Below are 16,861 nucleotides of genomic sequence, written 5' to 3'. Positions count from 1 at the left end.
TCATTCTAGACACAAGCAGGAATGAAACCTAAAGCTCCCTCCATCCAGAGCAAAGGCCTCCACCAGGCAAAGCACCGGCGGCACGCTCTCTTGGCAACGTCACTTCACGTGCACACCTGCCTTCTCAGGCTGGACCACTTTGATATTCACTACAAGGGGAAAGTCCCATTCCCATTCTGTCTAGGACAGAACGCTGGATATGGGCACTGCAAGCTCTGCATTTGACTTACAACCTCATGCCTTTTGTCATCAAAATGTCACTGAGGCCACAGCTGGGAAAGGTAACGGAGGAGGGCACTCCACCGGGCAGTGTGAACCGGTTCAACATTTTGGGAAAGCGGTTAAGCGGTTTATGTCTTCCAGTGCATTAAAAAAGCCTGTGTCCTGGGCTCAGCAATTTTGCTTCTTGAAAACTGATGCTAGCATAATAATCGCAAGTCCATAAAACAATACAAAAACTTCATGCACAAGGACGCAGTGCCAACAGCTATCTAAGGAGTTGAAGGCAATGTGAATAGCTGCCAAGAGAGGAATTTAAATTTTTTGCGTCCATTTTATATAATTTTATATCAATGTAATATGTGTCTTAGAAAGTATTTTAATAACATCAGAAATGCTTATCTTTTAATGTTAAGATTAAAAGGAGAGAAAGGAATATTCAAAAGTATACTACTGAATGATCTCCATTACAGTTTTTTAAATAGATATTTAAAAAGTTAAGAAAGAAATCAAATTGAAGTACTTGCCTGAAGAGTGAGATCATAGATTTTTCTTTCTTTCCCCCAAATGTCTTAAAATGGCCATGTATTTCTTTTATAATCAAAAAATTAAAATCAGATTGAGGATGTAAATGATTGAAGGGAAGAAGCATGCCAAATATTTTGTTTCTCCTTTTTTGTGGAAATAAGTCTAATAACAGCAAGGTTGGAAGTTGAAATACAATAAAAACATTGTCAGATTTTATAATGGCTTTAAAAAAAAAAATCAGTGACAAAGTAGATTTCTGGAACTCTGTTTTCCAGATTGTGTAGGCCAAACTTAATTTAAAAGTAGCATATTCCTGAGTAGAAAGCGACACTATTCAAACTTAAACAGGTATCAAGACCATATCCCTTTGTTTTGTGAATTTACTCAACATTCAACAAATATGTATGGCGTACTTACTCTGTGCCAGGCGCCGGGGATCCAACAGTGAACAAAACAGATGGGATTTGTGCACTAAGGAAGCTTACAGCATAGCGGGGCTGAAAGGGGTGGTTTGTATACAGCAACCCAGCTGAAGCTGATTCAATGACTCCTGCCAAAATCAGACGCTAGACCTATAAAGAATTTCCTATCATTCCACACTTAAAAATAAAAACTCCAGCTCTTACATCACTTTTTACTCCCTCTCTCCAAAGAGCACTTTGAGAGATATACAGGGTCTTTCGAGCAGTGACAGAAATCCACAACACCCAGGAGGAGGTGTGAAGAGCAAGGGCTCTAGAAGTCCAACCACCATAGGTTCAAATTCCCTCACCAGGTGTGCTGCCTTGCACAGGTGAAACCCTTTCTAAGTCTTCTCTTTTAAAACATAACACAACATTGTAAATCAACGATACTCCAATAAAAAAATCAAAAAAAAATAAAATATTGTAAGAGTGAGCTCACTTTGGATTTTGTCCTGAGGACTCAAGGAAATTACCCGGCAAGCACACCCAGCACAGTGCCTGGCACATAGTAAGTGCTCAACAAGCCTTTCCCTTATCCATAAAACACGCAGATTTACACATAAAGACAACAAAGAATCAGGTAAGGACAAAGATGTAAAAGTCTACAAAGTGGGGAACTGGGGTAAGTGGTAGTAACTGCTAATGAATACAGGGTTTCTTGGAGTGTAAAGAAAATGTCCTAGAATTAATTGTGGTGATGGTTACACAACTCTGAATACACTAAAAAGCCATCAAGTTTTACACTTCAAACAGATGGATTGTATGTTATGTAAATTATAGCTCGAGAAGCTGCCATAAAAAATTGTATTTAAAAAAGTCAATGGAATTTTTTTTTTTAATTTTTTTGTGGTACACGGGCCTCTCACTGCTGTGGCCTCTCCCATTGCGGAGCACAGGCGCCGGACGCGCAGGCTCAGCGGCCATGGCTCACGGGCCCAGCCGCTCCGCGGCATGTGGGATCTTCCCGGACCGGGGCACGAACCCGTGTGCCCTGCATCGGCAGGCGGACTCTCAACCACTGCGCCACCAGGGAAGCCCCAATGGAATATTTTAATTCATATTTTAATCCAGATGGGCCAACAGCTATTCTTTGCAACCCATGAGACTGTGTGAATTTTGTAATTAGAAAATAGTATCTTCAGTTCCGAGTCACTATAATATTAAGACAGATTTTTTTACCAACTCCTTTACAGGGAAAAGATAAACAAGCACACAGGACAATACCACACAGCCACAAATCTTACAAGACAACTTCTTAAGTCTTTCACTATATGTACCTTAGCTCGAAGGAAAGTTTAGTTTAAAATGTTTTACGTTCTGTATTCACATACAGGACTATATTTAGCTGCAATATCAACCAACCAAAAGGGGAAACAAAAAGCCTTTAATACAGTGAGTTTGAAACTCACCACCTCATTACTTAACACCTAATGTCACCACCAAAATACATATACAAATAACACAAGAGAACAAATGTTTGATCCAAAAACATGAAGCTGAATCCTACCTGATAGCAGGTTATTTTTCACAATAACAAGAGGTGAAGTGACTGTCTGTGTTATGGCTTTCCAGCAAGGCACAATCACTCATCATATCCAGATTTTGGCCACGTTACCTCATCAGAAAAGCATAAAACAGGTCCAAGAAGCCATAAAGCAAAACTCAGGAAAATGGCCCAGACAATGCTTCCCTCCTCCCTTCCTGTCTCCTTCAGTCAACACATCTTTATTGAGCGTCTACTATGTGAAGACCTCGCCTCCATTTTTACCTTCTGTATTTTTCTATGAAGCTGCTAACATTAGTTTCAGTACTCTTTAAAAACAAATTGTGATACGAGCTTTGTAGTTGTTTATAATATACATCATCAAACCAATTTTTATTAAAAAAATTTTCACCGTTGTACACAGAATAATCAGAGGTAATTAAGCTGGCATACGGTCCCGCAAACATATGGATCTGATTTTCTATTTGGGCTGCGTTTTGCAGGTGAAAATGAGTAGCACTTGTACGCTGCGGAAGGGGCATCCTTTGAACTGCTCTTCCACCAATGGTGATGAATTTCAAGAAACAATCCGTACTTTCATCAGCAACCACCACTGCAACATGGCCCGGGAAGGTGACGGGAGAGCAAGCACGCCCAGCACGATACACAGAGTGGAAGTAACTAGTAGTTCTTTCAGCCCCTCAAAACCTCTGTGGAGTTTATGCTGAGGATCAAGGCTGGACCCTTTTTCTCATTAGCTCAGTGATTAAACAACTATGTTCACCTGCCAAACTCACATCCTAGGGGCTGGTTTATCTCCACTGAGCACAGTACTGGTAGGGAGCCTGCCCACCAGCCATCTTAAAGTTCCCCATCACTGCACAGTTGTAATCATCACTGGTATGGCAGGTAATGAAATGCAGAAGTGAAAGTGGGCATCTTATTCCCCTTGTGAGTCAAAGCTGAACTTATAAGGTCACTGGGAACTACCTCGACAAACAGTAGTGTTTCAATCATTAAAGTACTCCACCAACGCCATGCTCAGTTACTAAAAATACAAAGTAAGCTTGGATTAATAGTTAATCTCTGGAATCAAGATTTAAAAAGAACGTTCTCTTTTCAAAAAGATTGGTAAGTAAGTACTGCAGAATAGGAATACCAATACCAAATATTAGATCGGTCGTCAATTACGTAGGATCATTTGCTTTTTAATGAATTAGCTTGAAACCCCCCCTACTGCACAGTTAAACACTATCCTCTTTATGACTTTGGAGATGCAGAAAAAGTAGAAGAATTTAAGAACATCTCTGACGGTTTAAAAATCATTTACTTCTCTAATCCAAACATGAATTCTCAAGATCACTTTTCTTTCCTCAGAAAACACACAGAACATCAGTTGAAGGACCTGACATAAACAAGCATTCTTCCTCTCACGCTAGGTGTTTTCTCGTAAGTCATCATTTGTACTCCCATCGACCCCTCTGAAAACTCTCAATGTTTTCTGAGTACCATCTTTTATTTGCTACTTTTATCAACTTTCCTTAATACTCTGAGTTTCTGAACTATTTCAAAAATAACTCAGCAGACCACTCAGAGACGAAGTTACGGTGTCTGGCTCACTGGAGAAACAAACTAAGGTCCACCCCACCGTACTAATAATAAATTAGGACGAGCGGTACACCAGTTAGTTGTGCATTAAACCCCTCAAAACCTATGTGGAGTTCATGTTCAGCATCAAAGCTGAACCCTCTTTCTCATTAGCACAGTCATTAAACAGCTATGCTCACCTGTCACACCACAGCATCTTGACAGACATTATCTACCCTGTAAGGTAAACATGGCAGGTGTCTCTGTCCATGTCATACCTGAGAAAATGAGACAATAATACACATGACTTCCTTAAAGGGAAAAAGTTGAGCAGCTTGCAAAGGCCAGGACATCCCCTCTTTCCCCTGAGACAATGGTTCTCATCCTTGTTTGAACATTAGAAGCCCCTGGGGACATATGAAAAGAACACCAATGGCAGGTCACCAAACCAGACCAAGATGCCAGCCCAGACCATGGAGATACCTGGGAATGGTGCCTGGGCATCAGCATGGTTTAAAAGCTCTCCAAGTGATTCACAGGCACAAAGTGGAGGACCAGTCATCTCTAACCTACAGATGTTTAAAAGGACATCACTATCACCGGCAAACACCGATTTTCTCTCTCACTTCCTTTTCTTCGGTGGCTTTGCCTAAGGACAGAATGGCAGAGCTGTGGTAAACAACAAAGTCATAACAATGAATAATGGACCCAACCAAAACAAGTATGTTCTCAGGGTGGGCAAAAAAAAAAAAAAAAACCAGTAAGAAACAGGATTCAAGAATCAAAAGGAAAACACATTCTCGAAAGCTAAAAAGCCAAGTTCAACACATAGGTATTCACATACATTGCTGTATACACCATGTTTTCTTTCTGTTTTTCCCTCCCCAAAAGAGCAAATTTTCAAACAAATAACTATACACTGGCATGTGTGTCCCAAATGTCAGGAATGAAATGCTAAGGAAATTCCTTCTAACATCTGCAAGTAATTTTGTATAATACGTCATTGCTCCTATGCATTCACCTTAAAGAAGAAAGATCAGAGTAGAATAACTATATATCCAAATGCAGTAATAGTTTTGCTCTACTATTAAGCATGATCTGAAACCCACTAATTATTTCCAGAGGGAACTTCTCTCCTAACACTTTATTCCGAAGCGTAGTTTGGTTCTTAGGCAACCAGGACTTTATGGGCTGGCGGTAATACAAGTGGGAAAGTGTGATTAAAAGAACACTCCTCAAATGAGGAATTCCAAGCATAAGAAACAATTAGGTACCTAGTGGGGATTTCGTATTCCAGTTCTGCTGTTCCTACCACCTTCTAACGAAATCACAGGTACACTCAATATTCCCCCAAAGACTGCAGATAGGAGCTTTTAAGACTTCTAGGATCTTAAGACACACACACACACACACACACACACAAGCTTCACATATGCGTGAATGCACATAAATTGGGTCTGTGAAAAACACTACCAGTTATACAATATCTTCAAAACGAAAATACCAAGGAAGAGATTTTATTCAACTCAATCTATAGGACGTTAGTCAAAGGCAACTGACAGTTTTACAAATGCTCTTTGTTAGGGAAAACTTATACTAGAAACAGCCACAGCTTACTTTCCCTTCACTTCCCCCCAAATCCATCTTTTTTTTAGCTCTGCCAAATAAGTGGCTCCAAATGTGTTTGTTCTGTTTCTCTCTTTGTTTTTCCCGAAAGGGAAAAATTAATGGTCAAGTGGGTTTAATTTTTAAATCGGTACAAGAGCTTTAAACACACTGTACCGAAAAAAAATGCAAACGGAATGCTCTTGAAAATGGTTACACATTAAACACACATCTAATGACCCAGGCCTCTACTAAGGCGAGTTCTTAAATTCTACGGAGGTCAGAAGTTTAGTTTATTCAGCAAGAATAACTCTATTAACAGCTCCATCTCCTACTTGTCACCACAGTAAATATCCACACACTCCAAATCCTAGAAAATGTGAGGCAATTCAAAGGAGGCTGGAGCTGCTGAGGGCTCCACTGCTGTGCCTCAAAAGCTTCTAAAGCAACTGGTCTGCCGTATGAATCAAGGGAAGCCACCCACAGGGATACATGGATCACAGTGCATCAGAGCAGTTACATCAGACTTCGGAGACGGATTTTCAGAGAACAGGAAGAAAACGGGGAGGGCTTATGTACATCACTCCTAAACATTAATGATGATGAAAGCTCTTTAAGCACATGCCCAGAGTATCAGAATTCCTGATCAACTCATGTACTGCTATAGTTTTTAAACACAGATTTTTTTTCCCCCCTAAATAATCTCATCTTTTATTAGAGGCCAAGGTTAAAAGGCAAAACCCAGCAGACTCCTAAGCACAGTGAAAAACAACGCAAGCCTTAGAGCTGTTCCAGAGCGACAAGCTTTCTGGATTTTTAATTTTTAATTTAATTTTACAACATCTACCATGCAGGAAGGTCGAAAGTCACACTGCGGGAACCTGTCCTATCACATGCTGGAATAAATAAAATCATGACAAGCCTTATACAGGTGGGCACCAAGTCATATCTAGGAAAGGGAAGACAGTGTTCCACCCTAAGGAGTCAATTATTCAAGTTACAAGAAAATCTGATTTTCAAGTTGATGGGAATTAACCCTTACTCTTTCCAAATCTTTTTGTTCCTGAAAGTCACCTCTACTAATTAACCTTATTAATGCCTTGATGCCTTTTCTATACTTTTCTCTCCAAGATGCCAGTCTGAAGCTCTTATCCACCACTTCTGCTCTAGGGAAAATCTAAGGGAAGATGCACTGTGTACAACCCACAGGCAATGAGGGAGAAGCCGTCTCCCCGCATGGATCCCTTGCACTGAACAGGGTCTAAACAGGCAAGCAAGACAGGAGAGGTTTAATTCCCGCTCCTCTGACATCAATTCCTCCCAATGTGGTTGTGTAGTTCTGTTTTAAATGGCTTTCCAGTTAAAAGTACAAAGAGGGAGGAGCCCCAAAATCCCCAAATTTCTAAAACCAAGAGTAAATTTTAACTGTTGCTCAGTTATATTTGAGCAGATAAGAGAGCTTCCCGTATCTACTGCTTTCATTCCCTTTCTCTGGTCACTTCTTACATAATTCAATCTTGCTTTTTCCTTACTGATGCTATCCACAAAAATTTTTAATCTAATTACCAAATCCATCCGACAAGAAGAGTACATTCAATGTAATATATAGAATTCAAATATTTTCCCCTTAAGTTTTTTTTTCCTATCTTGAAACAGCTTGGGCTGTTTTCTACCTTCTGACTACTATGCTTACACCTGTCACCTGATTTTCAGTCTTCATTTTTATTCTCATTCCCTAGTCTGTCACTGTTCTTAACTATTTTCTCCCAACCATTTCTCCCCCAACAATTACCCCCAATATATTCTCCTTTCCCATCAACTCGGCCTCTTTAGCATATATTTTACTTCCTCTCCTTTGAGTTTCAGCCCTCAATTTTTCCCCTTGATACAGAGGAACCTAAACAACGATTTTGTGTCTCAGATCCTTATTACCCTTATCTTTGCTCTGAACTCCTCTCCGGAAAGACCATGATATTGACAACAGTCATCTCCTTATCCTTGACCAATCCAGCTCAGAGGAAAACATGTTTCCCCCGTGTTTTTTATTTTCCTTTGGTCCCCTGGTGTACCCTGGGGCATGCTTCCTTCTTATGTGCTCTCCTCTACTCACTTCCCCCCGTGGAGCAATGCAGCTCTCTCCTTGATATTCAGTCTCTAATTATCTGTTGGCCTCTGTCAAGGACACTGGCCATCTGAAACACGCTCTACTTGATGATCATATGAGATGGGAGATGTGGCCAACCATGGTCTGGATCCACTGTCAGTACGACATACACCTGATGTGTATTTCCAGTAGCAATGAGACATTCACCCTGATCCATTTCTCTTGCACCTTGGGTTCTCTTATGACTAACGAATAGCACTTGCCAGAGGGCTTGCTGGGTTAAGGGCCGGGAAGGTGCTATGTTTCCAGCCACAGAAAAGAACTGACTGGCTCAAATGGGGCTTAGGCCTTTGACCTTGGTTTCATTAGCTCTCAGCACAACCAGCCACAGTCACATGACAGCAATGGCCCCTGCTAAATGCAGGAACCCTGTGTCGATTCAGAAGGGAAAATACAAGCCTCAAACAACACGACGACACCCACACGGAGACAGATCTGTTAGCAAACCAAGAAGGAAATGAACTTGAGATCTATGTCCCATTCTGATTTCCATGACACCTCCTAGGAGAAAGGGTAACCTTCGCCCTGCTTCTCACAGGCCTTCCAAGTTAGCGCTTAAAGCGGAAAACCACTTTGAGGGACACCAGATTGCTCGTGAATGTAAGAGCAGCCACGAACAAAAAGAGAAACATAGCTCTTATTTCAACAAAAATCGAGAGAGCATAGAAACCACTTTTCTGTCCTCTCTGAACACCACACAGCAAATTCCCCTTACAGGTGGGACACACATACATCATGAGGAAGAGGGCATGGGAAAATAGATGAAAAATAAATTGTATTTACCTTCTTCTGTTTCATGCCACACGATCCCTTCCAAATTCACACTGGTCCCGGGTTCACAGGGCCCAAGACACTCTGGCTCTGTCACTACTCCAACTTCACACGTATTGACACCCACGGAACGAGTCCGAACCAAAAGCTGTTCAACCGGTGCTGCAATATTGGATGAAGATGGGGAAAAGTAGGAGGGCAGAATCTGAGGCGTGAGACTGCTGGAAATCGGCGGCGGTGGTGCTGGCACTGTAAACAGGGGGTCAACCTGAAAGACAGACAGGCTTACTGCAGTGGTGCTGCATGCTCGGAGCTCTTTTCAATGCAATCTGTTTACATCACTTCCAGAATACATCACCATTCCAAATTCCATTTGCAATTATAATACGCTTTGAGTGTTTTAATGGTGCCAAAATACAAAGCAGAATAGAAATAAGCATTTTCGTTTTTCATGACACACAAGGTAAACACTGGAGCTCTAGCTTCCTGTGCTATAGACAGGCCTTCAAGGTCCTTCTAAATTCACCAATTAACAACCCTCAGCCTCCACAGATGTGACTGAAATATGCTTTGCCAAAGGAAGACTATTCCCCACTTGTCGTGAAATCGTGTTTTCAACACTGCAGTATTTTCCAAAGGAGAAACTCTCATAAATACCCATATAGGCATCAGTGGCCATTCAAGTACAGGAGATGGACTAAAATTGTTTTCAAAGTATTTTATAAACCATAATGAATTAAATCACTACTAAAGTAGATTACTCTGCCAAATATATAAAAGACATAAATTTGATTACACACACTGAAACACAGAAACTGGATATTATTAGCATGTATTAAGCATCAACTTTTAACTAAGTGTTCTACTGCAAAGTTTGGCAGAATTCAGATAAATGGAGAAATAAATACGTGTGCTCAACAGAATCTGAGTTTCTCCAATGCACAAATCTTTTAGTGGTTCAACAAAGATTCCTGATGAGTTTGGACCAAGACTCAGCAGCCCTCTCTATGTCTGAAAAGAGACAGCCAAAACAAGATCTTGTGGTACAATAACTCCTTTGCACCCCGATCCTGAGGAGAGCAAGCAAAGGGGTCCTTCACCACAAAAAGTTTAGGAGTCAGGCCATAAGGAAACCAAAGACTATGCATGTACTAAGTAGGTAGACGGTCAACAGACTCATTCATTCCTTCCGCCCATTTTAACCATTGTTGTGACTGCTACAGAATAGCTTTGGCCCTGCTGACAGGTTAACAAATGTGAAAGAGCCAAACACACAGCACGTCTACGCCAGGATTCCACATCACCTATGTCCTCAGGCTGCACAGAGACACCACCTACACACAAGAGATGATACCGTATGCGTTTTATCAGTTGGGCTAACAAATTAGATGTGTAAAAAGGACACAGAGAAGGTTGTTCTGGTAAAATGCCATCTTAGTCTGTTTATATATTCTCAGTTAACGTTTGTAAGAAATCAACATTTGGCTACAGACATAATATTATATAGTCTTTGTTTGTCAAAAAAAAAAAACCACACACACAAAAAGAGTGTATTTCAAGAGAAGTCATATGAGGAAATGTGCTCCTAGATAAACAGCTGAAGCAGTCATCTGTGTGGGCTCCTTGTTCATATGACTGTAGGAACTATTTCTACAGTTTGCATTTCACTAAAATGATACAGCAACGTTCACATGCCCGAGTGATCCAAGATGCAATAGAACAGCCCTTCATCCAACTGCACACTAAAGAAACTTAATTTCCTGCTCTCGAAGCCGCCATAAAACTCCTTTTGCCCCATGCTTTTTATTGTTCTTCCTTCTTGATCACAGAGCCCAAGAAAGGAAAGCATTTAACAGCCCCAAGCCCCAGATCTGGTGATTTATGCTTTTGTGTAAATGCAGCTTAACATGGATCAAAGTTCACACTGATAGTTCCTATTTTAAAACCGAGCTGACAAATGAAGAAAGGGGTTCTGAGGAAGAAAATTTAAGGAGGACAGGGGAAGCCAATGCAACCTTGTAGTCTTTATTACAACTAAAGGATTGCGTGAGATTGAAATCACTTTCTAGAATTTAAAAAAGAAAAAAAAAAGACCAAGGAAAATTATAAACCACTAGACTGCACTTTTTTTTGCACGTGATTCCCAACAACCTCTTAATCTGTATAGTTAGTTGTCAACTGTAATTTGGTGCTACACATGTAAACTGAAAAGACAAAATGGAACAATATTCTCAAGATATCCTTTATATCCTCGATCGACAGCGTACATTAATTCCAAGAGAACAAATATAGCTTCAGTTAGATAGACAAGAAAATGGAATAAAATGAATGAGGTGAGGAGTCTCAGTATCAACTCTCTAATTCTGAATTTCAGGACACCCTGGGGCAACACGTACAACAGAAGTCATGGGGACGGGGTGTGCTGACACCGGGACTTTGGCCCCACCTCCCACATTAATTAAGCTTGTGACTTGGGAGAGTCATTTAACCTCACCGAGGCCCATGTTCCTCAACTGGAAAATGTGTTCTTTGGCCTCCTAAGAGTGATGACGAATCCTCTCACAACAGAATTTCTGGACCAAACCCCTATTTCAGTATAACTGCTCATGAATGTATTTGTATAGAGATACGCTCACATACCTATTTGGGATATTTATGTAATTTCAAAGATGAAGCTTCTAAAGAATCTAGAAGCTTGAGGGGAGAGGCCATGGTATCCTGGGCCTACCAGCAAGTTAACTGTACTTATTTCCATTAACACAATTCAAATGCAGTGAAAACAGTTCAGCTGATGACATTTAAAGAAGGGACCTTGGAGCCCTGTGCATGCTTGTTTTAAAATGAGAAAAGTAAGGTTCAGAGAAGTTTGACTATAAATATGAACTTAACCATAAACAGCCCCCCAATGTGGTAATAGTCTAAAACTCCTAAACTTGATAGGAGAACTCAATAGGTAATATAGTTTTAAAGGTTCAACTCTTTGACTTGCACGAGTGAATTTCTCTTAGTTTTTCCACTGTACCCACTTCCTCCATGTAGCTCAAAACTCCCATTCCCACAGGTACCCATCACCATCATCATCAGTGAGAGTAGAAAAGGGAACTTTTCTCCCTTGAGATTTCAGGATTTAGAGTGGAGAACAAAGACCTCCCACGTGGTCTACTGGGGGTCCCTCTCCCCCAGTGCTCAGCAACTAGAAAAGGGGTGGGGAATGATAGCTACTCCCAGAGGCAGGTTTTATTTGGCAGGTATGTTACTTTTAAAAACCTTTTCACTTGTTGACCAACACAAAAAATTAGGGAAAAGTCTGAATTTCCACTATCTCGTAACATAATAATCGGCTCACGTGCTATGCTGGGCCCACCTTCCTCGTGGCATCAACTGACAGGCCTGAGCTTCCCTCAGCCTGCAGTGACCTACCCAGGCACAAGCAGTGAGTTGGCGTTTCCAGCTTTTCTGAGACGACCGCAGAACGTTGGCGGTAGAAGGTCATCTAACCCAACGTACTCATTGTAGACAAAACCGCGGCCCATATCTGTTTGTGTGCAAGGGCAATTAAGCATCTCTAGGGGCAGCCCAGGTGAGCATAAAAGAGCCGCATCCTCCAAGCAGGACCTTCACAGAACGGGTTCAACGTACACTAACACTAGAGACAAAAGAGGGGTGAAAGGGAAATAATTCAGAGTGTGGCCATTTCTTCCTACCAGCTAACACCCCCAGTGGGAGAAGTTTTCCTCAAAAAGGTTTTGGTTCTCTTGTGTATCTCATGGTAGCTAATACACAGACACGTGACACCATACGTAACGCAGGATTTTGAAAGATCCTCAACAGTTACTGTTGCCCTATACAAAAGGTCAACTCCACTGCACCCTGATTTCTCAGTCACTCACTGATCATACACTGAAACGTAATTTCTTCACCCAATGAGGCTCCTTAAGACAGAGAGGCAGCAACAGTTCCCATTCGGGAGTCTGGGGAGGAAGCAACATACACTTGGACTTGGGTAGTGATAAACCTCGGGTTGTGCTGGATTCAAATCCTGACCTTGGTGGTACTTGCTTGCATGGGACCCTGAGCAAATGACCTGGCTACTCTAAGGCTCAGTGTCTGGACCTAAGAAATGGGAATAAGAATAACAACCTGCACAGGGTCGTGGTGAAGACGGCAATGAGATAATTCATGCCCAGTGCATAGTGCTTAGCTCAGTAAACAATGACTTTGAAAGAGAAAAGAGCAAGTCCCTGGTCTGATATTACAATTCTCTAACCCTGCATCCACTTTTACAAAGCTCCTTTTTATATCCTACTATGTTTAACATAAATCTATAATCCTCTCCAAATGCATGGTCAAGGGCGGTTAAAGTGTGTTAAAAGTATAAGAAAAAGGGCTTAACCCTGAGAAGCTCAGCCTGAGGAAATACTGCTCCTTTCATACACTGGCATCTGGCAGCCGTCCACCGGCTTAATCCAACCCCACTTTATAGCAGGCCCCGATGAGTCCTACACTTCTAGAAAATCTCCTTCTACTCGTCTCTAGCTGTACCTCTTTTTTTGTGCACTGCTCTCCCCAAAGTCTCCTTTTATTCACCTCAACTCGATCACATGTCCACCCAATAAATAATTACTAACACACCTGCTGTGTGCCAGGCGCCGCTAGCAAAGCAAGAGTGGGCAAGACTGCAGCAGTAATCAACATACAAATCCAGCAAAATTACAAGTGTCGCTGCAGAACCTCATCCAAGGGGCTGTCCATGGTGGCCTGAGCACAAAAAACAGCATGTAGAAGACAGAGCGGGGCAGGGATCAGTCTCTGGATACGGAATCCATCTCAACCTCTAAGAACCCTTGGCAAGTTGCTTGATATGTCTGGGACTCAGTGGCTTCATCTGTAAAATGTAAATAACACTTGGCTGCTAAGGTGACTACTACCTGAGCTCATTCAAACAACATTAGCCCAGGGCCCAGTACGGAACAGCCCTCAATAAATAAAAGCTATTGCCATTGTCAATATGATTATTATTATTACAAATATACTTGAGCCCTGAACTGAAAAGAAAACAGTAGGTGGTTTGGCCCTTTAAAGCCAAATGCTAGGATTTGCTACGTTCAAAAGCAATTCAAGAGAGGCAGTTACAGCTACGTTTCTGGAGGGAAGTACCCTAAAATAGTAATCATCAGATATTCTATTTAAACATTGATGGGGAATTATTAGTCAAATAATACCAATAAATGGAATAGAAGAGAGAACTGGCCGGCTTTAGCGATAGTTCCTTTGTCAGAGCTCTTTTCTGTTATCTTGAGGGGACACTGATGGAACCTGCTAGAGCCCAAAAGAGGAAAGCAGGAAAGCAGCCATCTCAAGGGGGAAAAAAAAAAAAAAAAAAAAGACAGACCCATAAGTCTAACAGCTGGTGGTGGCAGCCTGTCAAACTGAGGAAAGTTAATGTCAAGAACAGACGCACGGCAGTCTCTCACTGTTATTTTTGCATGATTATTCCCAGGTGTTGGTGCACGCTGAGCAGTAGCCCGGCTATTTATCACTCGAGAGAGCCTAAGAGTATGGGAGTAGGGGAGCAGAGAGGGGAGAGGGAGGCGAGGAAGAAAAGGTTATTTACACAGATAGCGGCACTTAGGGTGTGTAATCAGAGGACTGGGGGGAAAAATTCTGCAGAGAGATTCTGGCAATATTTTCTCTGTTCACCTTATTTCAAGAGCTTCCTGAGTGCCTATGAGCAAGGAAGGCTGCAAAGCTGGAGCGTGAGTGGCAGCAGCTTTGCATCACGCGAGCACGGACTGTGGCAGCTGGTGATGGGTTTCCAGGACCCACAAACTGACAGCAAGTGAGGAGGGGTCACCAGGGCACTCCGGCTCCGCTCAGACCCAACAAAGGGACAGTCAGGTGGCTCTGCTGTGGGGAGGGCTAGCGCTGCCAGGCAGAGAGGAAGGAAGTTCACAGCCTGGAGATGGGCAAGCCTCAAGGAAAGATTCCCTCCCACACCCCGTGGCAGGTCTGAACCCCCACTGGGGAGCCTGCCCAGGTTTCTGCCATCTGTTGCCACAAATCTCCATGCTCATCTTGCTCTTAACCCCTCAATCCTGGGATTCTCAGGTCACCAACAACCAGAGCGGGAGTGGTGTCTTATTATTTTGCTCCGAGTCAGTGTTTTTACCTTCTATGAGCGCGCCAGGGCACAATTACTTAATGCTCACATTTCCTCCATATCCTGGTATTTGGCTGTTTTATGAGATTGCCCACAGTCACCTCTTTAATTTACAAAGCATCAGACAGAGACTGCACTTCGTGTAGGGGAAATCACAGCTCTTTAAAGGTGACCACTGGCGCAGTCTATCACTTTGCATTTTAACTACCCTTTCTGCCCGACATCACTGCTTCGTGAGTAGAGCAAGGGAGCTTAAAAAATGGTTTCCTTAAGCACCGATATTTTCCCCAAAAGGATTCGTCAAGGGTAAATTTCCATCCCTGTCAGACACAACTGCAACAGTTGTATTTCTGTCATTCCTATCTTTCCTACATGTAGTGAAGACTTTTCCGTCTAGAACTGTGATCAGGGCAACACACGCTCTACAACTTGCCGCCACACAACAGGGGCAAACTCTTACTAAGGGCCGACTGTGCACCAGGCCCCCATATGTTGTCTATCTCCTTTGACACTCATTATGTCCCCATTTTATAGAAGCAGAAATTGAAGATCTCGGAGGATGGGCAACTTACCCAAAGAGCTGAAATTCAAGGCCAAACCTCTCTGATTTCCAAGTCCATGGGCTTTCTTGTAAAACCACTAATGACATCAGTAGCTACTGTTTAACACATATAACACAGGAGGGATTATACTGGGCATTCTCCCATTCAGTCCTCACAGGCTATGACTGAAAGTACTTTACAGATGAGGAATAAGAAACTTAAACTTAAAAGGTAACTTAGGGTCAGTGGCTGAGCCAGAATTTGAACCCACATTGGTCAAACGGCAAAAGAAACTCTTCTCATTGTAAAAGAGAACACAAGAGGGCTTCCCTGGTGGCGCAGTGGTTGAGAGTCCGCCTGCCGATGCAGGGGACACGGGTTCGTGCCCCGGTCCGGGAAGATCCCACATGCCGCGGAGCGGCTGGGCCCGTGAGCCATGGCCGCTGAGCCTGCGCGTCCGGAGCCTGTGCTCCGCAACGGGAGAGGCCACAACAGGGAGAGGCCCACGTACTGCAAAAAAAAAAAAAAAAAGAGAACACAAGACGTTTGAAACCTACCTCCCCAGGTAATTTCTGACCCTTTTCTGCATGCTAGAAGGCACGCATCTGCTCACTTTTCTCAACACCTAGTTCAGAATGGTGCACCTCGTTGTGTCCAAGCAAATACTGCCATCCCTCCAGAAACGTCAACTAAAAACCTCACGGAAACCAAAGCTCAGGTTTGGTTTTGTTTTGCTTTTACACATCTTTATTGGAGTATAATTGCTTTCCAATGGTGTGTTAGTTTCTGCTGTATAACAAAATGCATCAGCTATACATATACATATATCCCGATAACCCCTCCCTCTTGCGTCTCCCTCCCACCCTCCCTCCCTATCCCAACCCTCTAGGTGGTCACAAAGCACCCAGCTGATCTCCCTGTGCTATTCGGCTGCTTCAGGTTTTGTTTTGCTGTTGTTATTGTTTTAAATCATCCGACTCCAAAAGCAACAGCTATGTTCAATGACTAGGAATCATACCATTATTTTCATTTTCTCATCCGCAGGTATAAAGACCAGAGACCGCCCCAAATAAAAAGCCAAAGTACTTTTTAGCTGTTCAAGTGCTTTTAAAAGCTTCTCCGTTGAACGGGTAGGACTCAGCCTGGGGCTGAAACAGGGCTCTGGCCCAGGGGGCCAAGACGGATGGATGCTTTCTTTCCAACCAGGACCCCAGCCACGCTGAAATCGCAGAATGCCAACCCAGGGTCTCTGTGGCGCTGCTCGGGGGTGGTGGTCAAGGGAAGGTCACTGACTATTAGCGTGTCACTCCAGAAGTGACTCCATACGTGTAGGTCACA

The 16,861-nt window shown here is 42.6% G+C and overlaps 1 protein-coding gene across 1 annotated transcript in view; it reads right to left on the bottom strand.

Annotated features, from left to right (window-relative positions):
- The window catches only part of ZNF608 (zinc finger protein 608), a 102,403-nt gene that overhangs the window by 50,387 nt on the left and 35,155 nt on the right, over nucleotides 1–16,861 (bottom strand). The window contains exon 3 of the mRNA XM_024757171.1: nucleotides 8,834–9,089. Within this exon, the coding sequence (XP_024612939.1) occupies nucleotides 8,834–9,089 (256 nt within the window). The remainder of the gene's footprint in view (nucleotides 1–8,833; nucleotides 9,090–16,861) is intronic.

This window comes from Neophocaena asiaeorientalis, unplaced genomic scaffold (genome assembly GCF_003031525.2).
Source record: "Neophocaena asiaeorientalis asiaeorientalis breed wild unplaced genomic scaffold, Neophocaena_asiaeorientalis_V1.1 scaffold149, whole genome shotgun sequence".
Classification (NCBI taxonomy): domain Eukaryota; kingdom Metazoa; phylum Chordata; class Mammalia; order Artiodactyla; family Phocoenidae; genus Neophocaena; species Neophocaena asiaeorientalis.
The sequence above is the reverse complement of the archived record's forward strand: the minus strand, read 5'-3'. Positions and strand labels throughout refer to the sequence as shown.